At 42.8% G+C, this 23,604-nt stretch overlaps 1 protein-coding gene and 1 long non-coding RNA gene across 9 annotated transcripts in view; one reads left to right on the top strand and one right to left on the bottom strand.

Moving 5' to 3' along the window:
- The window catches only part of PIP4P2 (phosphatidylinositol-4,5-bisphosphate 4-phosphatase 2), a 57,268-nt gene that overhangs the window by 12,014 nt on the left and 21,650 nt on the right, over positions 1-23,604 (top strand). The window contains exons 2-4 of one of the 2 annotated variants that reach the window (XM_075920407.1): positions 6,466-6,611; positions 12,119-12,225; positions 16,125-16,248. In XM_075920407.1, coding sequence (XP_075776522.1) covers positions 6,466-6,611; positions 12,119-12,225; positions 16,125-16,248 — 377 coding nt within the window. Of the gene's footprint in view, positions 1-6,462; positions 6,612-12,118; positions 12,226-16,124; positions 16,249-23,604 lie in introns of both variants that reach the window. The other variant, XM_075920406.1, reaches the window with a different exon arrangement.
- Positions 6,821-23,604, bottom strand: part of LOC112545134 (uncharacterized) — a 62,365-nt gene continuing 45,581 nt past the window's right edge. For all 7 annotated transcript variants that reach the window (XR_012901325.1, XR_012901329.1, XR_012901328.1 and 4 more), the window contains 3 exons: positions 23,063-23,248; positions 16,120-16,229; positions 6,821-6,959 (listed from right to left, as the gene is read on the bottom strand). This is a non-coding gene — a long non-coding RNA (uncharacterized LOC112545134). The remainder of the gene's footprint in view (positions 6,960-16,119; positions 16,230-23,062; positions 23,249-23,604) is intronic.

The raw sequence follows: 23,604 nt of genomic DNA on the forward strand, positions 1-23,604 counted from the left end.
CCTGCCTGCCTGTGCAGGATGTGTGTGTGTGTGTGTGTGTAGGAATCCCAGGACTGCATGCCAGCTCCAACTTCTCAGGAAGCGCATGCTCTTTCTTTGCTCCCCATGACAGCTGCATGCTTCCTGAGAAGTTGGAGCTGGCATGCAGTACTAGGATTTCTATTTCCTCCTCCCCGCCCTCCACTTTAACCCAATCCTCCTCCCCTCACCTTCCCCAGAGCCAGACACCTTGCCTCCCTGCCCCTCTCCCCAACCTTATGCTTGGGACCCAGAGCTGCTGCTACCGCCATGCCATCTTTCTACCGGCACTGGGCGCGTAAGCTGAGTGGCTGGCTTTAAGCATGTGCTGGCTGGGATGCTATGCACACCCCACTCACCTTCCCTCCTCTTCTCCAGAGCCAAGCATCCTGCCACCCCCTCCCCCACTCTAAACTAATCCCCCTCCCCTCTCTAACCGTATGCCCAGGTTCCGGAGCCGCCGCCTGTACTCAGCGACCGGCTACTAGCACGTGCAGGCTGGGACGCTGAGTGCGACCTGGCCTGCATATGCAGGATATGACATAATGCGCTGGGGGGCCTTGAGCACGCATGCAACTCAAAAGTGGCCCAGCCGTGAGAGCGGCTGACCTGAGCAGTTCTGGGTTCTGTCCTGGTTCCATCAGGAGCCGCAATTTTTTTCTTCGGGAGCCGCATGTGGCTCACAAGCCGTGGGTTGGCCACCACTGACTTAGATTGTGAGGCATCCTGCTACCACCTATCCTTAGCATGAGGAATCCTTTTCTGTATGAGCCAGGGGCCTGCTCCCAGTCACAAGTAACATCCACACTCCTTTCTCAGCCCCTGTGGGCTCTGCTCTCCCTCATGCAGACTAATAGGCACTCTCCAACCCCTGAGTCATTCATGCTTTTAGCTATGGTGTGCGGCCCCCTAACCACTGGACAATGAGTATTAGCAGGGACACTCTTCCCAAAGGAACTTTACACTGCAGCTTACTGGTTACACCCTTTTGCCTAAAACACAGCATTCAGATTTGCTTAGAGAGGAGCTGATACAACAAAGAACAGAGGTGCAAGTGGTAGCAAATAGAAATATTAGAAACAAAGAATAACATGTAAAATCAGAATGTGGGTTGTAGAAACTTAGCTAACAGGGTGCTCTTTTGTCTAATAAGTTACTGCTCACACTTGCACAGCATTTTCCCACCTGGATAGGTGGGATCCTCCTACCATGGGACCAAGCACGTAGGCAGCTTTCCTGATGATGGATGCCCTTTCTTTTTTCTGCACCCCTAGAATTTGTTCTTTGCTCCTCACCTATCTACAGTTCCTGCCCCTCAGATGTTCGTCTCTTCTTGTGAATTTCTGCTTCTGAAGGCCACATGCTCTCCTCATTAGCATTTTACTCAGTATGCAAATAGAATCCCATTTGTAAGACATCAAATACACAATGGCTAACTAGGGAGATGAATGTCTCCCATCTTCTGTCTTGTGGAACCTGCCTTAAGGCACACTACCTGTGAATGATGTGCCTTTAATTACAATGGTCTAAGAACATAATTTGCAATGGACATCTCCTTATATATTATCTATATGTATATTTCATAAAGATAATGACTGCAATAGAAATCTTACATAATCCTTGTGACGGACTGGGTCACAGAGATCCCCTTGAGACTTGTCATTTGATGTGCTTAAATACCATGGAGCCTACCTAGCTGTCCCATCATCCTGTCCTGCTGACCTAGACTCTCCGGTTTCCTCCAGCGGTGGCACAGAGTTAGGGTTACACGCCACAACAGAGAGGTATAGACACTGAGATCAGCTCAGCTCCGGGAAGGCTCAGGCAAAGGGACTTGACACAGCACCCAAGTGCACAGCCCTAGTGGATCCCGAACTCCAGATAAATCCGTCTTATTCAACATAAAATTTTATACAGAGCATGCTTATAAATTGTTTGTCGTCTTTATCAATGAAAGAGCTATGCACAGCTGTTCTTCACTCCTCCTTCCCTAGTAAGTTATTTACACTGGGTTTATTAATAAACAAAAGTGATTTTTATTAAGCATAGAAAGGAGGATTTAAGTGGTAGCAGACAGACCAAAGTAAGTTACTGAGCAAAATAAAACATGCCAGCTAAGCCTAATACTTGTTACATGCATTTTCTTACCCTAACAGTAGTTCTAATAATTTTTTCTCACAAGCTGGAAAGCCTCCTAACTTGTGACTGATTCTTCCCCCTTTTCAGTCTTTGATGTTTCCAGGAGTCATTTTGTGTGGTAAGCAGGGGTGTCCTAATGTCTGGCAGTAGTCCCTTTGTATCCCTTTTGCCAAAGGCAGGAATCCTTTGTGTTAAGTAAAATGGGTTCCAGCATCAGATGACCTGGACACATGTTTTGACAAGACCACCCATAATGAAGACTTTCAAGAAAAACAAGACTGTTCACAGATCTTGGTCCTGAAGACTAGGCCATTAAGTTCCTTGAATACTGCTAATGGCCCTCACCTAGTACGTCAAGATTAGTAAACAGGTCTAGGTTTCCCTTGTCTAACTTCAAATACAGGAATGATACATGCACACAAATAGAACGTAAGAAAAACCTAACCTCTATGAAATTATCTAGCTTCTCTTTAAACTCTATTATAGTCCTAGCCTTCACAGCCTCCTCTGGCAAGGAGTTCCACAGGCTGACTACACGTTGTGTGAAGATGAACTTTCTTTTATTAGTTCTAAACCTGCTACCCATTAATTTCATTTGGTGTCCTCTAGTTCTTCTATTATGGGAACTAATAAATAACTTTTCTTTATCTGCCCTTTCCACACCACTCATGATTTTATATACCTCTATCATATCCCCCCTCAGTCTCCTCTTTTCTAAACTGAAAAGTCCCAGTCGCTTTAACCTCTCCTCATAGGGAACCCATTCCAAACCCCTAATCATTTTAGTTGCCCTTTTCTAAACCCTTTCCAAGGCCAAGATATCTTTTTTGAGGTGAGGAGACCACATCTGTACACAGTATTCAAGATGTGGGCGTACCATAGTTTTATACAGGGGCAGTAAGATATTCTTTCTTATTTTCTATCCCTTTTTAATAATTCCTAGCATCATATTTGCCTTTTTGACCGCCGCTGCACACTGCGTGGAAGTTTTCAGAGAACTATCCACGATAACTCCAAGATCTCTTTCGTGATTTGTCATAGCCAAATTAGCCCCCATCATACTGTACATATAGTTGGGGTTATTTTTCCCGATGTGCATTACTTTACACTTATTGACATTAAATTTCATTTGCCATTTTGTTGCCCAATCACTCAGTTTGGTGAATAGTGATAGAAATGTAGCCGTGTTAGTCTGGGGTAGTTGAAGCAAAATGCAGGACAATGTAGCACTTTAAAGACTAACAAGATGGTTTAATTTTAATCATGTTCATATTCATATTTGTTCATTTTTTTAATTGTATCCTTTGGTATATATGGTTGTGACTACTTTCTTCCACTATTTGATCTGAGGAAGTGGGTCTGGCCCACGAAAGCTCATCATCTAATAAACCATCTTGTTAGTCTTTAAAGTGCTACATTGTCCTGCATTTTGCTTCAGTTTGGTGAGATCTTCTTGGAGTCCCTCACAGTCTACTTCTGTCTTGACTATCCTAAACAGTTTGGTATCATCCGCAATCTTTACCACCTCGCTGTTTACCCCTTTCTCCAGATCATTTATGAATAAGTTGAAAAGGACTGGTCCCAGGACTGACCCTTGGGAGACACCACTAGTTACCCCTCTCCATTCTGAAAATTTACCATTTATTCCTACCCTTTGTTTCCTGTCTTTTAACCAGTTCTCAGTCCAAGAAAGGACTTTCCCTCTTATCCCATGGCAATGTAATTTACATAAGAGCCTTTGGTGAGGGACCTTGTCAAAGGCTTTCTGAAAATCTAAGTATACTATATCTACTGGATCCCCCTTAGAATATACACATTCAGCAGATTATCACTTTTCTAATTATATATTACAAGATGTAGTTTGTTCATGTCATCTTTGTTCAGTTATGCAAATTCATATTCATAAGCACATTTCCATAAAGAATATGGGATACAACATCACAACTCTCTTTGGTGAATTAAAATGTAAATGTCAGACCCAGAGGATCTCTGTAGCCTAGTGGTTCTCACTTTTGTACTGGCTACCCTAAGAGTGTCTCCACAATCTTAAACAAACCTGATAGGACTAAAGTTAGGCCTGTCAGCTTTAATAGTAGCCCTTTAATTCTTCCCAGTTCTGCTTTTTTTTAAAGGAGTATGATGCCACTCCTTTGGTGTCTTTGAAACGTGATGATAGTTGGGCTCTGAGCTACTATGTAGTTCATTCAGTGTCTCTTGCTCCATGCTTAAAGGGGAGCTCTTCTGTACAGGCTTCCTAATTTGTGCTATTTTCAGGCTTTGGGCTTCAAATTTTTTACCTCTTCCCACATGCACATATTTAGTGCTCTTTGTGTAAATTGGTATCTGGAAATAAAAATGACTAAAATGTACTCAAGCTTTTATCTTGCTTCATTTTGGACTGTCATTTACTCAACTATAATGTGTTAGACTGTGTTTTCTATTGTCTACTGCAGTTCCCTATTTAAGAACACAGGTATAAACTGCAGTTTGGACCTACTACCTTATTTCCTTCCTGGCTTTTTACAGACCCAAGTAGAGAGAGAGAAATCTGGTAATTCGAAAGGGCAGAAGATTTTTTTTGTCTCCTCATTATACTGAGCTGTTGTTTTTAAACGACTAACTTTTCTTGTTTGTAAATGTACATGCAGCTTATGTAATAAACTTTCTCAGGCAACAGAATACCTTCCTGTAAAACCCAAAAATTGTGTGTGACTTACGAAAGCTGGAGATTCCCAAGATTGGTCAGTCTAACCTGCTACTTCAAGAAGATGTATGAAGCCAACTATTCCACCTCTGCTAAGGCCAAAAGCAGAATTGTTTCCCACACATTTACATCAAGGGACTAAACCACATTCTTAAAGGTCCAGTCCTGTAAGGTGCCAAGTATTCTCCGCTCCCTTTAGTAGAAGTTGAAGGCTCTCAGAACCTTCCGGCCCTTGCAGGACTGCTCCTCTAGCACTCATTCTAGGGCAGCTATTCTTGGGAGTAAGCTAAAATTTCCTTTCTTAATTTCACCTGATTTCTTCTAGCATTACTCTTTTGTATGCCACACTAAATATATCTGCCCCAATATTGCATCCTCTTCAGATAATATAACTCCTTCCAGGACTTCCTACTAGGGATGTGAATGCATAACCGTGCAGACAGTTAACCGATAAGCCTGGGCTTATCAGTTAACGTTCATGGTTACATAGAGACTTTCGCCCCAGTCCCACGGAGTCAGCTGCCACTCCATGCTGCTGCCTCTGTATCATGCTGCAGCAGTGCCGGGCAGCGGGCAGCACCCTGAGAGCAAGGCTGCAGGTGGGAGCTGGAGCACAGCAGCTCCTGCAGCCTTCCTCCTGGGGGCAGGCAGCCAGTGTGAGTCACGAGCCAGCTTAAAAGCTTTCTCCAGGCATGCACCCCACTCCCAATGAGCCAGCTGTGGATGTCTGTAACCATTGAGTTTTTCAGTGGTTACACGTTCATGCAGTTACCTACATTTTAACATGCCTACTTTCTACTTACCCAAATGATTAATGTTTTCTTTCTTTCTTTCTTTCTTTCTTTCTTTCTTTCTTTCTTTCTTTCTTTCTTTCTTTCTTTCTTTCTTTCTTTCTTTCTTTCTTTCTTTCTTTCTTTCTTTCTTTCTTTCTTTCTTTCTTTCTTTCTTTCTTTCTTTCTTTCTTTCTTTCTTTCTTTCTTTCTTTCTTATTTCCCTTCATAAGTTAGTCTTTTTCTCACCCATCTCTTTCATTGTTTTTGTCTCTCTAAGCACTTTGGAATTTGGCCACATATCTTTGGTACTGAAGTGCTTGGACACACATAGGCTATGTCTACATTGTGCTCTCTTGCGCAAGGGACTTTTGTGCAAGAGGGAGCAGTCTGCACTGCTCCTTCTTGCACAAAACCCCCCTCTTGTGCAAGAACTGTTCTGCCTGAAAAAAGCCCCTTGCGCAAAAATGGTGATTCATAAGTATACAAATGAGGCGTAGTGATATTCATTGCCATGCCTCATTTGCATATGTTCTTGCGCAAGACTGGCCAGTGTAGACGTAGCCATATAGCATTCCAGAGGTGCTTCTGTATTGTCAGTGTTCTATAGTATGTTTATAGAGCTAGGACTAATGTATTAATACAGAATATTGGGGAAACATTTTAAATGTAATCAGTATTGTGATTACTCTAGATAAACAATAATGCTAACCAATGACTTTGATTGTGTAATATTAAGTTATTCTGATCACAGAAAATATTTTCTGTTATAGAGTGATCCTGAGCCTTCTCATGGTTTGGTTGTTGAACTGTTTCATCTGTTCTTTGCAGCAGAACTCCCCCCTCCATATACCGCCATTGCCAGTCCTGATGCCAGTGGTGTTCCTGTAATAAACTGCCGTGTATGCCAGTCGCTAATCAATTTGGATGGCAAGCTTCACCAGCATGTTGTTAAATGCACAGTTTGCAATGAAGCTACGGTAAATGGGTTTTATATTTTTTATTGTTGTTGATATGTTGTCTCAACTCCTTGTTATGTAGCATGAGTACATTGGTATTACTGATCACCTAGCGTATTTATTAAAGGATTATTGACACAGAGGGGGCATGGTTATCTGTTATCAGTGAAAATGTACAAAAGCCATAAAGTCATCAGGTTCCTAAGCTTATTTTGTTTTATTTTTCACAAGTGGGAATTCAAGGGGTTAAGAGAGAGTCAGTTAAAGCAGAAGCTATCTCCTTGATGTTTTAGGGAGAGATGATATCGCATTAGATGATAGGCTCAGAAGATTATATTTTTCAGGGAATGGATGGCAGGATTTTCAGATCTGGCAGAAAAAAAATTGAGGTGCCGTTATTTTAGATGTCTAATCTACTCACTACACTACATATGTGTGCTTTGCTAAATATATGCGCTGTTGTGTTAAATAATGCCCTAAAGACCAGTTTTAAGTATTGCTTAGAAAGTTTTGTGCCATATACTCCACCCCATCCCCTATTTTTTTTTTTAAATAAAAGACATTTTCTCAGGACCTGAAATTTATAGTGCCCCCTTGGCATACTTGTAAAAGCAAAAGCAATTAATGGTAAGTATCCCTTTCATTACGTTACCCATATCCAGGACAGCAGTGTTATACAGTAAGGAACAAATGTGCTGTTACATTGAGGAACCAAGATATTTTTGGTGCCAAATGGAATTCCCCAACTCAACAGAAATCCCTTCCATACACTTTAGAAAGGTTCGTCAGGGCAGAGAAGAGTGGAAGGGCAGTGGAGATCTACTCCAAATGGCATCCTTTCTCCCACCTCCGTAGGTCAGATTAATAATCGTTTTAGGGGGTGCATGTCCATATACTTAATTTAACCCATTCATCCACACATGGAGACTGTAGCTAAATGACAGCACAGGACTGCTGAGACTCTGGAATCCTAGACGGATTCCACATTCTCTAGTGGTTACAAACCTGCCGACACTGCTTTGTCCCAGCCTTTTCTCTGCCTTGTCTCAATCCCTGTCTCCTCACCAATCCAATACCAGTCTCATTCTATCAGTTCTTACCCTACCCTGCTTGTCTGCAATTGTGCCTGATGCCACAGCAGCTCCTAGTGTCTGGGAGGAACAATGTCAAGGAAATTCCACAGTAGCACAGGAACATACCTAGTACAGATAGACTCTTTGGAAAATTTAGCTACTGAACTCTTACCAAGTCTATAGGCATGTTTGAACTGTAACCAATGTTCCCTCTAATCCTTTTTCATCCATGTGCAGAATAAGTGTTTTATTTGAACAAGGCATGTGCAAATGTGCACCAGCAGTAGACATTAAAAAAATCTCTGTGCTCCCTCCACTAATCAGCTCTGCGGCATATGAATCTCTCCTGAGTGGTCACACAAGTGCACAGCTTATGGGGAACACTGGCCGTGATTGTCAAAGGCTTAAGTGTTGCTAACACTGGCTGATTTATCTTGGGAACAACAAAAGACATGTCCCTGACATAAAGCTTATCTTCCTATCAATTCCTAACCCATTTGCTAAAGCTATAGCAAAGGAGATGCTACAGCTGCTTGCCAAAATGTTTGCAAGAATTTATTTCAGCAGTTGTTAACTTTGCAAATTTCCCTAACCTCGTTTTGAGAAATGGTTGAACCATTTTTGCTGAACCATATTTTTAAAAAAATATTTAGCCTGAGATTGTCTCCTGACATGGAAAATGTCAGCTCCAATAAATAAAGTTTGGCAGAGTAATTGAAAACAATGTCTCGTAATGGGAAGTGTTGAGCAACCTTAACTGTAAGAGTGAATTACCAGCGTCTGCATATACTAAAACTTTTCCATTAGAAATATGTCAGTGTGTGAACACATTGGTAGAAAGTGATATTTCATAGCTTCATAGATCAGGAAGGAACAACTGTGATCATTTATCAGAGGGGTAGCCGTGTTAGTCTGAATCTGCAAAAGCGGCGAGGAGTCCTGTGGCACCTTATAGACTAACTGAAGTGTAGGAGCATAAGCTTTCGTGGGCAAAGACCCACTTCGTCAGATGCATGTAGTGGAAATTTCCAGAGGCAGGTATAAATATGCAGGCCAGGATCAGGCTTGAGATGACGAGGTGGATCCAATCAAGAAGGATGAGGCCCACTTCTAGCAGCTGATCCGGAGGTGTGAATTCCAAGAGAGCAGAAGCTGCTTTTGTAGTTAGCAAGCCATTCACAGTCTTTGTTTAATCCAGAGTTGATTGTGTCAAACTTGAAGATGAACTGTAGCTCAGCAGTTTCTTTTTGAAGTCTGGTCCTGACGTTTTTTTGCTGCAGGATGGCTACCTTTAGATCTGCAATTGTGTGTCCAGGAAGATTGAAGTGTTCCCCTACAGGTTTTTGTATGTTGCCATTCCTAATATCAGATTTGTGTCCATTGATTCTTTTACGTAGGGACTGTCCAGTCTGGCCGATGTATATAGCAGTGGGGCATTGTTGGCACATGATGGCATATATTACGTTGGTAGATGTGCAGGAGAACGTACCAGTGACAGTATGGCTGATCTGGTTAGGTCCTGTGATGGTGTTGCTGGTGTCTATATGTGGGCAGAGTTGGCACCGAGGTTTGTTGCAAGGATTAGTTCCTGAGTTCGAGTTATTATGGTGCGGTGTGTAGTTGCTGGTGAGAATATGCTTCAGGTTGGCGGGTTGTCTGTGGACAAGGACCGGCCTACCTCCCAAGGCCTGTGAAAGCGAGGGATCATTGTCCAGGATGGGTTGTAGATCACTAATGATGCATTGGAGAGGTTTTAGCTGGGGACTATAGGTGATGGCCAGTGGTGTTCTGTTGGTTTCTTTCTTGGGCTTGTCCCGTAGCAGGAGGCTTCTGGGTACACGTCTGGATCTGTCAATCTGTCTCCTCACTTCCTCATGTGGGTATCGCAGTTTACAGAATGCTTGTTGAAGATCTTGTAGGTGTAGGTCTCTGTCTGAGGGTTTGGAGCATATGCGGTTGTACCTCAGTGCTTGGCTGTAAACAATGGATCGTGTGGTGTGCCCAGGATGGAAGCTGGAGGCATGCAGGTAAGTGTAGCGGTCGGTAGGTTTTCGGTATACGGTGGTATTGATGTGATCGTCACTTATTTGTATCGTGGTGTCCAGGAAATGGACCTCCCGTGTAGATTGGTCCATGCTGAGGTTGATGGTGGGGTGGAAGCTGTTGAAATCATGGTGAAATTCTTCCAGAGTCTCCTTCCCATGGGTCCAGATGATGAAGATGTCATCGATGTAGCGTAGGTAGAGAAGGGGTGTAAGTGGACAGGAGATGAGGAAGCGTTGTTCCAGGTCAGCCATAAAAATGTTGGCGTATTGTGGGGCCATGCGGGTGCCCATAGCAGTGCCACTGGTCTGAAGGTATATGTTGTCACCAAATCTGAAATAGTTGTGTGTGAGGATAAATTCACAGAGTTCAGCCACCAGTTGTGCTGTGGCATCATCAGGGATACTGTTCCTGACAGCTTGTACTCCATCTGCATGTGGGACGTTTGTGTAGAGAGCCTCTACATCCATGGTGGCTAGGATGGTGTTTTCTGGAAGATCACCTATGCATTGTAGTTTTCTCAGGAAATCCGTAGTGTCACGGAGGTAACTGGAAGTGCTGGTGGCGTAGGGTCTGAGCAGAGAGTTCACATAGCCAGACAGTCCTTCAGTGAGAGTGCCAATGCCCAAGATGATGGGGTGTCCGGGATTTCCAGGTTTGGGGATCTTGGGTAATAGATAGAACAACCCTGGTCGGGGCTGTAAGGGTGTGTCGATTTGTTCCTGTGCTTGTGTAGGGAGTGTCCTGAGCAGATGGTGCAGTTTCTTAGTGTATTCCTTAGTGGGATCTGAGGAAAGAGGCCTGTAGAATTTGGTATTGGAGAGTTGTCTGGCAGCCTCCTTTAGGTAGTCAGGCCTGTTCATGATGACAACAGCACCTCCTTTGTCAGCCTCTTTGATTATAATGTCGGAGTTGTTCCGGAGGCTGTGGATGGCATCACGCTTTTGTGATCATTTAGTTTCATCTTTTGGATTACACAGAAAAAATTAAGAGAACTTGAAATATAGTGTTAACACATTTTTAATTTGTTGAAAAAGAAAGAGGGAGTGGAGTTGTTCTAGGAGTAAAAATGTGCTTCATGTATCACCACTGATTGCAGGAACTTCCAAGATAACATCCCTAGCTAAGACCTGTATTTTTTTTATCGGATAGGATAGTAGACTGGTCGCTTCCCCTCCCCCCACCTCCTTATTTATAAAATCAAATATAAGGGCCACAAATTTGAAACAATATACATTTACTGATTCATGCATAGGATTGCCAGATGGTTGAAACAAAAATACTAAACTTTCCCCCCTCCCCCCGCCAAAAAGGAAACAATTCTCTTGAAGGGGAAAAAGGGGGGGGGGGACCAAAGTTGTTGAGCAAAAAGGAGAAAAAAAAGAGACTCCAAGTAAGCCAAAAAAATTAATTAATAAAATAAAATAAAACAGCATGTCCCCTTTAAGAGTGAGTGCAGGGATAGGAACAGGGGAGCAGTTGAGCACTAAGATGCAGGGGAAGCATTGTTTCCCCTAGGTCTTTTGGCTGGCAGCCATTTTGTGCCGGCAGCTTTGGGGAACCAGGTAAGCATGGGGGCTGAGGTTGGGGGGCTGAGGGTGTTCGAGGCCAGAGGAGGTTTGGGGGGGAAGAGGCCGAGCTCTGAGTGTTGCCAGGTGCCCGGGATTTTCGCCTCCTGGATGGGGAAAAATTCAGAGAATACCAGACATCTCAGGTGTCCAGTATTCTCTGAATTTTTTTACCGGACAGGAGTAAAAAAAATACTGGACTGTCTGGGTGAATACCAGACACCTGGCAACCCTATTCATGCAAACATACAAACATATATGTGTGGAACTGGGACTTAATTTAATGTTATGCTTCAGCTAAAACATGAAGCAGAAGCATTTTTCTACTCTTTAAGCTAAAATTAGGATGCCGATAACTAACGAAGTGGGTTGTGCCCACGAAAGCTCATGATACCATCTGCATGTTTTGTTTGTCTCTAAGGTGCTGCAAGACTATTTGTTGATTTTTTTGCTTCAGTGAGGTGGCCGAGTTAGTCTGTAACAGGAAAAACTTAAAAAACAACAAAAAACAAAATCTGAAGAAGTGGGCTGTGTCCACGAAAACTCATGATACCATCTACATATTTTGTTAATCTTTAAAGTGCTACCAGACTATTTGTTGTTTTTTAAGTTTTTCATTGTTTTTTGTTGTTAAGTTTAGCCCTGTTTCCTGTCAAGTTCTGTCCTGGAGAGAAAGGGGATAAACTATACTTCCTTTTCCTCAGCTTGGATCCCTATTACATCAGTTAATCTGTATGTATACCTGGGGTGGGAGAGGAAACCAAAAATGGTTCACTATTATGTCAAGTTTCTGATGGAAATTATTATCATTATTATTATTATTATTATTATTATTTTTGTCTAGCCAATCAAAAACCCTCCTTCAGGAAAGAAGTATGTTAGATGTCCCTGTAATTGTCTGCTTATCTGTAAGGATACATCTCGGCGAATAGGATGTCCAAGGCCTAATTGGTAAGACCTAAAGAATCCTAGTGACAGATACCAAGGTGCTGTGAATGTTACAAATATTGTAATGTTATTTTTAGTCATTTATAAAATGTGTCCACTTTCATTGGCATTACACAGATATTTATTTGTCCGTGACTCTGTGTAGACCTAAATTTATTGGCTTCATTAGGTTAACATATTAAAAAAAGAAAACTATATTGCTTGTGCCAGAATAATTATTTTTCCAACATTATTGATATAAGTTTAAAGAATGTTTTTAATCTATTGAATATGAAATAATATATTGTGTAAGTTGTATAAGGGCTGCATAAAGTGAATAGCATACAATACCGTGGAGAAACAAAAGTTCTGGGAAGTATTGTGCATGATTTCTTGCAAGCTCAGTTCTATGGTAATTCTATGGGAAAGTGGTAAAAGCACAACTTGTGTTATAGCAACTCTGTTGCTTAGTAACAGTGAATAACTTGACATTCTTGCAACCTTTCATTGCAGAAATTCCTCCTCCTCCTTTCTCAAAAATAATTTAGCCAATGAACATACAGGCAGTCCCCGAGTTACGCAGATCCGACTTACGTCGGATCCGCAGTTACAAACGGGGTTCGCTGCCCATCTCCCTGGTCTGCTGGAGACCAGCAGACCAAGGAGACGGGAAGCAAAGTCTCTGAGGACGCCGGCAGCGGGACAGCCGCGACGCGTCTGGGCTGCCCGCGTGCTCTGCTGCTTTGCTCCATGTCTCCCCAGACCAGGGAGATGGGGAGCAAAGCCGCGGAGCACGGGGGCAGCGGGACAGCCCAGACGTGACGCGGCTGTCCCGCTGCTGGCGTGTTCCGCGGCTTTGCTCCCCGTCTCCCTTGTCTGCTGGAGACCAACAGACCAGGGAGACGGGGAGCAAAGCGGAGCAAAGCCGCAGAGCACGCGGGCAGCGGACAGCCCAGATGCGCTGCGGCTGTCCCGCTGCTGGTGTGCTCCAGGGCTTTGCTCCGCTTTGCTCCCCGTCTCCCTGGTCTCCTGGCGCGTCTGGGCTTTCCCGCTGCCCCCATGCTCCGCGGCTTTGCTCCGACGCCTGTGGTACAGCAGCTGGGGCACTGCCGGTTGGTTCCGTAGCGCCGCTCTGGGCGCTACTGGACCAACCCGGCAGCACCCCAGCTGCTCTGCCCCAGGTGTCCTGATTCAGCCACTGCTGGTCAGTTTCAGCAGCGGCTGACTTGGGGACGCCTGGGGCAGAGCAGCTTGGGTGCTGCTGGGTTGGTCCAGTAGCGCCAAGGAGCGGCGCTACTGGACCAACCCAGCAGTACCCAAGCTGCTCTGCCCCAGGCGTCCCCAAGTCAGCCACTGCTGAAACTGACCAGCGCTGACTACAGGGAGCCCGAGGCAGAGTTGCTCTGCCCAGGGGTTCCTGGAATCAGCCGCTGATCAGTTTCAGCAGCAGCTGACTTGGGGATGCCTGGGGTTCTTAAGTTGAATCTGTATGTAAGAACTGGCGTCCAGATTCAGCCTGTTGAAACTGATCAGCGGCTGATTCCAGGAAGCCCTGGGCAGAGCAACTCTGCCTCAGGCTTCCTGTAGTCAGTGCTGGTCAGTTTCAGCAGCGGCTGAATCTGGATGCCAGTTCCGACTTACATACAGATTCAACTTAAGAACAAACCTACAGTCCCTATCTTGTACGTAACCCGGGGACTGCCTGTATCTGCTCTTTGTTTAGAGAAAGTAGTTAACGTAAGCTGACCTGAGGTTTATGCTAGGGATGTTAAATATCGGTTAATTGAATAGTCGAGTAACCTCAAGTATTTGTATCGGTTAGTCAACTATTCTGTAGTCCCTCGGTACGGGGCTGGCAACCAGTGCACTCTCGCCTCACTCCCGAGGAGCCCCCTGCCACTCTGCACTGCTGCCTTTGAATCAGAGGCAGCAGTGCAGGGTGCCAGGTGGGAGCTGGTCTGTAAGAGGAGCCAGTTTAAAAACCAGCTCCCCTCACGGACCAGCTGCCTGTCATCCTGTATTGTTGCCTCTGATACCGAGGCAGCAGCACGGGATGGCAGCTGCCCCTGTCTAGGGTGGGTCTGAGCTCCTGGACCTATCGCAAGCCAGAATCGAGCCAGGCTGCCTGCCTGCCTGGCTCTAATACACTTAAATGCAGAGCTGCAGCAGGGGTAGGTCACGGACCCGTTTCAAGACAGGACTAAGCCAGGTTGCTGGCCAGCCTGCTAAAAGATTTACTGGCAATTGGGGGTGAGGTGGGAGAGGAATGTGTGTAGTCTATAGCATTAACCTATAAGCTTTTGCTTATCGGTTAATCGACTATACTATTACATCCCTAGTTAATGCTAATCTTTGGAATTCTAAAATAAATAACAGGGATGTGCCTGGACACACCAAATGCCATTATATACTTTAGTGCAATAAGTGAAATCCTGGCCCCAGTGAAGTCGAAGATTTTATCCAATAAAACCTAAGCGGGAATCCATAACATATTATAATGTACTAGATAATCAGGAAAGACAAAAAATAAACCAGTTTTCCTAATTTTGTTAAAATAACAGTCTCAATAGTATACACTTCTTTAGCAGCTCTCCTGGAAGGAGAGCAAGATTGGGGGAGTGACTTCTGTAGAAAAGGGCCATTCACAGAGAATGCCCTGCCAGCGTTCCCGACCTTTCCCATGGAGGGGATCTAGCTCAACCTGAGTTGTGGCCGTATGGCATGAGGAGAGATGACATGTGGAATAGGTGATGCTTTGTGACTGCATTTTTTCTTCATATACTACTTCCGAGGGCATTGTGTGCCAAAAAATTTAAAATTCTGCACACAATATTTTAAAATTCTGCTAATTTTATTTGTAAAATAAATGTGACTGCTCCAGCCATGTTATGGGGGAAGTACAGGCCACTGACTGCTCAGAGGTAGGTGCAGCTTGTTTGTAGGACATGGCATAGAAGTGAGGCTGCACCCAAGCCCAACAATGACCCGGGACTAAGCTTTGCTCCAGAGCCCTACCCCTTCATGTTAAGTGCATCAGGTGTGGGCAGGCAGGTTCAGTCGGCAGCGGTTTAGTGTGGAGAGGATGCAGGTATAGGCTGAGAGGGTTCTGTGTGGTGCAGTCTGGGTGTGAAAGGTGATCTTGATGCATAGGGGCTTGATGCAGTGTTTTGGGTGCAATGGTAATGGGACTGTGCAGGAGGTCTAGGTGGGGCTTGGGACTCAGTGGAGAAGGGACTATGTGTGTGTGGCGGGGGGGGATCAAGCTTGGCAGTGAGGGTCTGGATGTGGGGAATCTAGTCAGAGGTTTCAGATGCTGAGGAAGGCAGGCTTGGGGGCAGAGACTGTGGACACAGTAGAGGCAAGGAGGCTGCCTGGCTTGTCTTGGCTAGGAGGATGTGGGGAAAAGGAAGAGAGTTGTATGAGAAGATGAAATCTGCTTGGAGAAGGGGTGAGAAGGATGTCTGATTTTGAAGAGTAAGGAGAGTTTGAATGGGAGAAGGATGTTGGCTGGAAGGCCGAGAGAGTGAGTCCCATTCCTTCTGTGGGTTTCTCTAGCCTCTCTGTTCATAAGCCTGTACATCTGTTCGTCTCATCCAGTTTTCTGCACTGTCAATACATACCTATTCATGAGGGGCAGTGCCCCAAGCTACTATTTGCTGGCTAGGCCTCTATTCTTGAAACTGTTCCAATTTACATGGATCCTTATATAATAAACTTTCATTAAAGAAAATGGTGTCTTTGTTACATGTTTGTAAAACATTAATAAGAGAAGTCTGAATTTGATACACACATAATAAAAAGTAGATTCCACTTTAGAGTCAAAATATCTGGTAAGGTCTTGCAGAGCTTACAACCTAAATCCATTATCCCTTCCCCTTGTTAATTTAATGATATGCCATATATGTTTGATGTTCCTACCACAGTAGACGCATCATTAACCTTGGTCCAGTGATGTTGATTCCAGAAGAGCAGCCAGCTCAGCCTGCCTTGCCAGTTCAGCCAGAAGGTACTCGGGTGGTGTGTGGACACTGTGGAAATACATTCCTGGTAAGTGCTGATGGTGTCCAATTTGGTGTACACTTAGATTGTGATTCCCAGCACAGATAGATGTCTGCACTAGCTCAAGCAAATGTCCTAAAAATAGCAATGCAGCATGGGTAGCAGCTGAGGGCTAGTTGCCTAGGTATGCATCCTGACCCCCAGGGCCTGTACTCAGACATATAGCCTTCACTGCTGCCTGTGCAATCCCGGCTATGCAGCATGTTATGTTTGTTAGATGGCAGTAGCACCCTAGTTCCGAATGTAGATGTAGTTGAAGGGCTAAATGCTAATCTGTTACATCAGTGCAATACCACTCAAATCAAAGGAATTCCTTTGGCAAGCCTATCCTGGTACTGCATTGATATGGAACCACAAGACTTTGTGAGTTGATTGTTAAGACAGGTATCCCTTGGATATGTAGTTTGTATCTGGGTATTTTCTTAAGCTTCTTCAAGAATTATCTCCCTTTCTCCTGCCTCCCCCCGTGTCTTTACCATCTAGGAAAGGGTCAGGTCCATATTCAGTATATTATTGATGGGAAAACTATTGTTAAAGGAGCTGTTGTACAATCCAGTGCAGTTATAGTCTTCAATAGGTAAATTTAAACAATTGTTTCTATTATAGTTCACTTTTCAGATGCTCATAACTTTCTGAAACTTTCACTTCTGGATAACCTTCTCCATGATTGGGCTCCAGTTTTGCAAAACATAAGCACTTCCATAATTATCAGTTTGGTAGTCCTTTCTAAGCTATAGACTCATATAAATCTATTATGATTGGAGCTCTAGTTTGAGGCCAAAGGTATATATTCGTTTGAATATTAGAGCAAAAAGTTTGGGTTGTTTTAGAATAGGAGGATTTGGAAAAGTATTTGTTTCCTACTGTAAAAACATTTTGCAACCATTTGAGGACTAGTTCTGTTTTCATAATGGTTGAGGTTTGAATGTTGAAAATTTACTATAGAAATTGTCCTTGTAAAGATGTAATGCATAGACTTACTCTGAAGGAAATTAGCTCTGATTTCTTCAGCATCTTATTGTTTGAATATGCATTGTAGACATTTGTTGCAAAGTGCATTAGTTATGCCCCCATAAAAATGGCCCACACAGGCATGTGAACTTGAACTATTTTCATAATCAACTGACGAATGTCACTTACTCAAGCAAGGGTTTTATTCAGCCTTGTAAGGTCTGTAAGAGCAACTTATCAAGATAAACTTATTGATATCTTTAGTTAAATGTAAAGGGGTTGAAATAAGGGCTGTATCTTGCCTTGTAATGGGTGCAAGAAAGGGGCTTCCTTGCTATATTTTTGTGGGGTACCTTTACAGATTAATTGAAGTATACTCTAAACATCTTAAATAGGGTTGTAATTTAAATGTGAGTTTGTGAGGTGTTCTCTAGGCTTTAAGGGGAGCCGGGAGCCAGGCCATGAATTTACATATGCTATTTGCAGGATTTTTTGCAGTGTTAAAGTTGTCAGACATTCCTCCTATTGACTCTTGTTTTTTTGCATTTTTTTAATAAATAAATAAAAATCATGCCAACTTCACTTTCCCCCTCAAAAAAAAAAAAAAAAAAATTCCAGTGTTAAGGTTTCTTGGTTAAGCATTTAGAAATTAGTATATATCAGTTTGTATGCACAACCTGAACTCTAACTGCTTCCTTGTTATTACAGAAACAACAGTATTTCTTAAATAATAGGATATTGCTTTTAAAAAAATCTCCAAACTTCACAATCAAATTCTTGTAAAGGGCCCATCTACGGTACACATTTTAGCAAGATCACCTCATAACATGCGTTGTTTTGCCTACATAGATAGTTTTAACTCTGTGACTCTTATGGAATCCTTGAAGAGCACTGGCAGGATACAAAAAAGTACAGCCTAGTAAATGATCATAACTTGATTCTGTAACACAGATAATGCTTTTTGGATCCATTTCTATATAAGCAAAACTATGCAGTTATAAAATAATCACAGTATTGTTATTGTTATAATCCTTAGACAATATCTTCACAGTCCTACATAAACATAACCATGGCTGGATAATGGCTGGATAACCATTCTCAGAGATTAGTTATTAACGGTTCACAATCATGCTTGAAGGGCATAACAAGTGGGGTTCCGCAAGGGTTTGTTTTGGGACCAGTTCTATTCAATATCTTCATCAATGATATAGATGATGGCACAGAGAGTACGATTATTAAATTTGCAGATGATACCAAACTGGGAGGGGTTGCAAGTGCTTTGAAAGATAGGATCATAATTCAAAATGATCTGGACAAACTGGTCTAAGGTGAATAGGATGAAGTTTAATAAGGACAAATGCAAAGTTTTCCACTTAGGGAGGAACTGTCAGTTTCACACATACCGAATGGGAAGTGATTGTTTAGGAAGGAGTACTTCTGAAAGGGATGCAGAGGTCATAGTGGACCACAAGCTAAATATGATTCAACAGTGTGACAGTTTTGTAAAAAAAACCTAACATGCTTCTGGGATGCATTAACAGGAGTGTGGTGTGCAAGATACAAGAAGTAATTTTTCCACTCTATTCAACGCTGATTAGGCCGCAGTTGGAGTATTGTCTAGTTCTGGGCACCATATTTCAAAATAGATGTGAAAAATTGGAGAAGGTCTAGAGAAGAGAAACAAAAATGATTAAAGGCCTAGAAAACTTGAGCTATATGAGAAGACTGAAAGAATTGGCCGTTTTTAATTTAGAAAAGAGAAGACTGAGAGGGGACATGATAGTTGTTTTCAAGTATCTAAAAGGTAGAGGACGAAAAATTGTTCTCCTTAGCCTCTTATGCTAGTACAAGAAGCAATGGGCTTAAATTGCAGCAAGGGAGGTTTAGGTTAGCATTAGGAATAACTTCCTGTCATGGACTATGTTTACACTGCAGAGTTTTTGCGCAAAAACTCATGGAGCGTCCACACTTCAAGCGTGTTTTTGTACAAGAAAATTTACTGTAAATAAACAGAACAGAGAGGTTTTTGCAGTATAGGTATTCCTCTTTGTGCAAGAGCTCCTTTTTGTGCAAGAGCACAGGTGTTTGTGGACAGGAAACGGGTTTTTTGCGCAAAAACAGCCTATTGAAAGAAGCACAGGTGCCCTGATGGCCATTCTGTTAATGGCTATCATAGTTTTCTTGTGAGAGAGCGTCCATGTAGTCTGGACGCTCTCTTGCACAAAATATTCCCAAACAGGGTCTCTTACACCCAGAAGCCATGACAGTTTTTCAGTGGCAAAAGTGTAGGGGAATATAGGAAGCTGTTTGTGTGTTGAATAATGTCTTCCCTTTTTTTCCTTTCCAATCCACTCAAATGTTCCTTTCTGTGCTGCCGCCATCCTTCTGTCTTTAGACAGTTCTTAACTAACTCTGCCATGTTTGGCCAAGGTTCACCACTATGTAAGCACAGAACAAAAACAATCCTATATAGCCTGTGTTTCTCTTTGCATGGGTCTCAGCAGACTAACAGAAATGGAAAGTCCAGAACTTTCAAGAAGCAAGAGCTGGTTGTTAGGCTGGACAGACTAAAGGCATTAATTCATTTTTATGAGACTAAGTTTAGGTATAGTATGTTTACGATAAGATTTGATTGTAATCGTTATTTTAAAATGAGAAATTTAGTATTTTACTGACTTTAAAAAAATAAAAAATCAAATTAAATCTGATTACTTTTTATTTAAAAAAAAATCTGTTATCCACCCTGTTTGCAATAGGTGAAGTACTTTTCTGAGCACCATTGACTGAAAAAGTCATGATTTTTCTGCAGTTTTTCACTTCATACAACCTCGACTAAGATTCAGAAATGTATATTGTTTTCTTCTCTTATTTCTAGCTGAAATGGAGTAGCTGAACTATCAGACAGATCTTTGTTCTCATCATATGCTTAGGATATTAAGGTTTTGTTTTCAGTCTGATGTAAAACTTTAATCCTGTTTACTAGGAGGTGGCTTTATGACACTTTAGTTGCTAAATGAAAAAGATAATGTGGGGGAGAAAATGAAAAATGAAGTAGCAAGAACTTTTTTTAAACACAAAGGCAATGTTGTTAACATTTTTACACCGTCACGGTAGCTTGTAGGCTATACATACAAAGTCAAGGAAAACATTATTTCATGCAAAGGAAGCATCATTCTTCATTAATTTTACCATTTCCTGAACAGGGTTGTTCTCATTAGAGTATTTCCTAAGGGAAGATTGTACTGGCCATTCATAGTTGTCATTTTTGAAGAAAGTGTTTGGCAAATGGACAAGTTTCACAGTGTGCCCTAATGACAACAAGCCTCAGGCCTTCCAATCTGTAAAATTAAGCTAGAAACCTTATGAGAATCTTTGCATTTCCACTTTGGATTTCACATAGAAAAACTCCTTGAAACAGCATTTCCTGGGTCATATTTGGCCCTTATATTTCTGGTCTCTGAAGGAAACTGGGGATGGGAAGGCAAGTATTTGAATAAATTGAAAGTGCAGGTTTTTGTTTTAAACCCCCTCTTCCACAATAGATAAAGATTGAAATGGGGTACCAAGTGTTCTTATTTTATCCACAATGATCATCGGGTCTGTTGTATTCTTCACCCTGCCATGAGTCCTCTACAGTCCTGTAGGAGCTCTGAGAAGCTCTTCTTTACAACCTATTCTTTTCCTGATTTCTGCCCCAATGCCAGATGCTGTTAAGGCCTAATTGATGGAATTCCATCAGTGGTCTGTTTGTACTTTGGCTTGATCTATCACAAAGACTGTTGTTTAATGATGTTAGGCACTGTCTAAACTGCACATCTTTTAGCAATACAGCTGTGTCACTAAAAGCCGGGTAGTGTAGCTGCCATTTTTTGGCTGTTTTGCCAACAAAATATTTCCACACCTGTGAGCAGTGTTCTCATTGTTAGTAGGAGAGTACTCCTGCTTGACAGTGTGAAGTTCACACTGACACTTCACACAACAAAACTTTTGTCTTTCAGGGTTTTTTTTTTAGCACGTCTGAATAACACATTTTTGTTGTTCAATTCCCAGTGTAGACACAGCCTTAAACAAATCTGTTTCTCCTTCCTTGTCACTGCCAATTTCTGACAATCCAAGGAGCAAATTAATCAGGTCCACCTAAATAGCTATAGCCAGCTAAGATGAAAATAATTAATGCCACAGATACTACAATATTGCTGAGTTAAGAAGTGCTGTAGAACTCCTTATCTAGTTTGTCAGTATTTTCTCATGTGAGATAATACCAAATACATTCTCTCACAAAGATTGTCTGCAGTAATTGGAAATTGCTTCACTTGGTAATGGGAGGGTCTTTTGGTAGTTAATTACAAATTGGTAAAATTAGCTGAGACATTTTTTGCCATGTATCTTTAACTTCTAAGAAATTGCCTACATACCAACAGGGGATAGTACTCATTCCTATCTTTTATGTGCAAATATTAATAATTGAAATTTTCAAAGTTAATAATTTCTCTTGTCTATAGCTTTCCAGTGTTTTCTGTTTTTTCCGTTGTGTCTTTTGGGATCTGATAGAGGAAATGGTTAAACAGGAGTGGTTCCATTGAGCTTGATGGAACTACTCACTTGTATAAATATGTGTAGGATACCATCCTTATTTTTGGCTCATATAGTGTATGTATTCTCAGCTCTTAACAAATTATTCTAAGAACTGCAGTGATTGGGGGGGTTTACAGTAAAAATTTGCTCAACCTGTGCTTATCTGACCTGTGTTGAAAATTTGTTTTCCCCAGTTTAAAATGGAGTAGATTAGATTAATTTAAACATTTTAAAGGACAAAAATTGACCATATTTATGTTCAGTCACTCTAATCTCTTAGTGAAAGAACATATTTATATGCTTTCTAGGTAATATTTTATAAGATTATTAATTAATGTTCATAGAATCATAGAATAGAATAATAGAATATTAGAACTGGAAGGGATCTTGTGAGACCAGGACTGAATCCAGCCTGTTGGGACTCAGGTTCTACATAAGGTTGCCAGGTGTCCAGTATTGACCGGGACAGTCTGGTATTTTCACCTCCTGTCTGGTAAATACCGGACACCTGGCAACCCTACGACACACTCAGCAACCGGACGCCCCTCCAATCTCTTTCCCCACCCTGTTCCCCTGTTTGTGGCTGGCAAGAAAAATAAAAAAAGCCGGCAGGGCAATAGATGTTGCAAGACCAAAGAGCCCTGGAGGAGGTGGGAGAAAGGGGTGGGCATCAGTTGGGTAGCCCCCGCCTTACCCAGGGAATCCCTGGCATTATCAGGGCCAGGCAGCAGCTGGGGAGGCCCCTGGCATTAGCAGGGCCAGGTGACTAGGGAGTCTCAGCTCCAGCAGGGGAACCCCTGGCTGCAACAGGGTAATTGGGGAGACTCTGCCAGGGAACCCCACAGCTGGAGCAGGGCTGGTGGAGGTGAGCAGCCAGAATCCCCAGTAGCAGTGACGCCAGCCTTAGTGGCTGGGCAGCTGGACCTCATGATTGGGGAACCCCTGGCAGAAGCAGGGCTGGCAGTGCCAGGTAGCCCCAGCTGGGACCCACAGGGAGTACCCTGCAGCAGTGGAGCCAGCAGTGGCCAAGCAGTCCCCACTGGAACCCTGGGAGACCCTGCGGCAGTGGGCAGGCAGGGTGGGGAGTTGTGCTGGGCCAGTGTTAGGGGAACCAGTGCCAGGGTCAGGGATGCCAGAGGAGCCTGGGAAAAGAGCCTGGCAGTGGGGACAGCCAGCAGGGAAGCACTGACCTCCCCTCGTCCGGGACAGCTCAGGCCATGAGAGTGCTAGACCAGGGAGGTCCAGCCTGTAGATACAGCTATATCAAGATTGTTACCTTTGTAAGGGCTGCATAACAAATGAGCTTTTATTTTTTCTGTGGAGCATTCTGACTGTACTGTATGTTTCCCTTGGTAGAATAAAACTTTTTTAAAAATGGTCTCTGTTAGGTCAAGTGCTGGAGTAGTACATTTTCTCTCTTCTCAAAATGAATCAGTTCTGTTTCTTTCCCTTTACTGGATCACTGCATGAAAAAATATGAAAGCTGATCAGCAAGAATTAGTTAAAGGTAAAAATGAGGGATGCGGGTGGGAAAGCTTCATTAGAACCAATGTAAATAATGTATTGGACAGAGGGATGTTCCAAAGGAAAATACACTTGTTCTGGATCAGAGGGTGCTGAATTGAGAGAAATGACCTGTTTAATTTTATTGCGTTGCATTTGCTGCTGTTGTAAAAAGAGCCCATGCTACGTCAAACAAGCTCGTAGCGGTTAGGCAAGTCATGGGAAATTATCTAACATGGATATCCCTATCCAAGGAGTGCAACATTGTTGCTGGCAAAAGGGCATCCCATTTACGGAATAAAGCAAGAAATAAGT

This window comes from Pelodiscus sinensis, chromosome 2 (genome assembly GCF_049634645.1).
Source record: "Pelodiscus sinensis isolate JC-2024 chromosome 2, ASM4963464v1, whole genome shotgun sequence".
NCBI classification, from domain to species: domain Eukaryota; kingdom Metazoa; phylum Chordata; order Testudines; family Trionychidae; genus Pelodiscus; species Pelodiscus sinensis.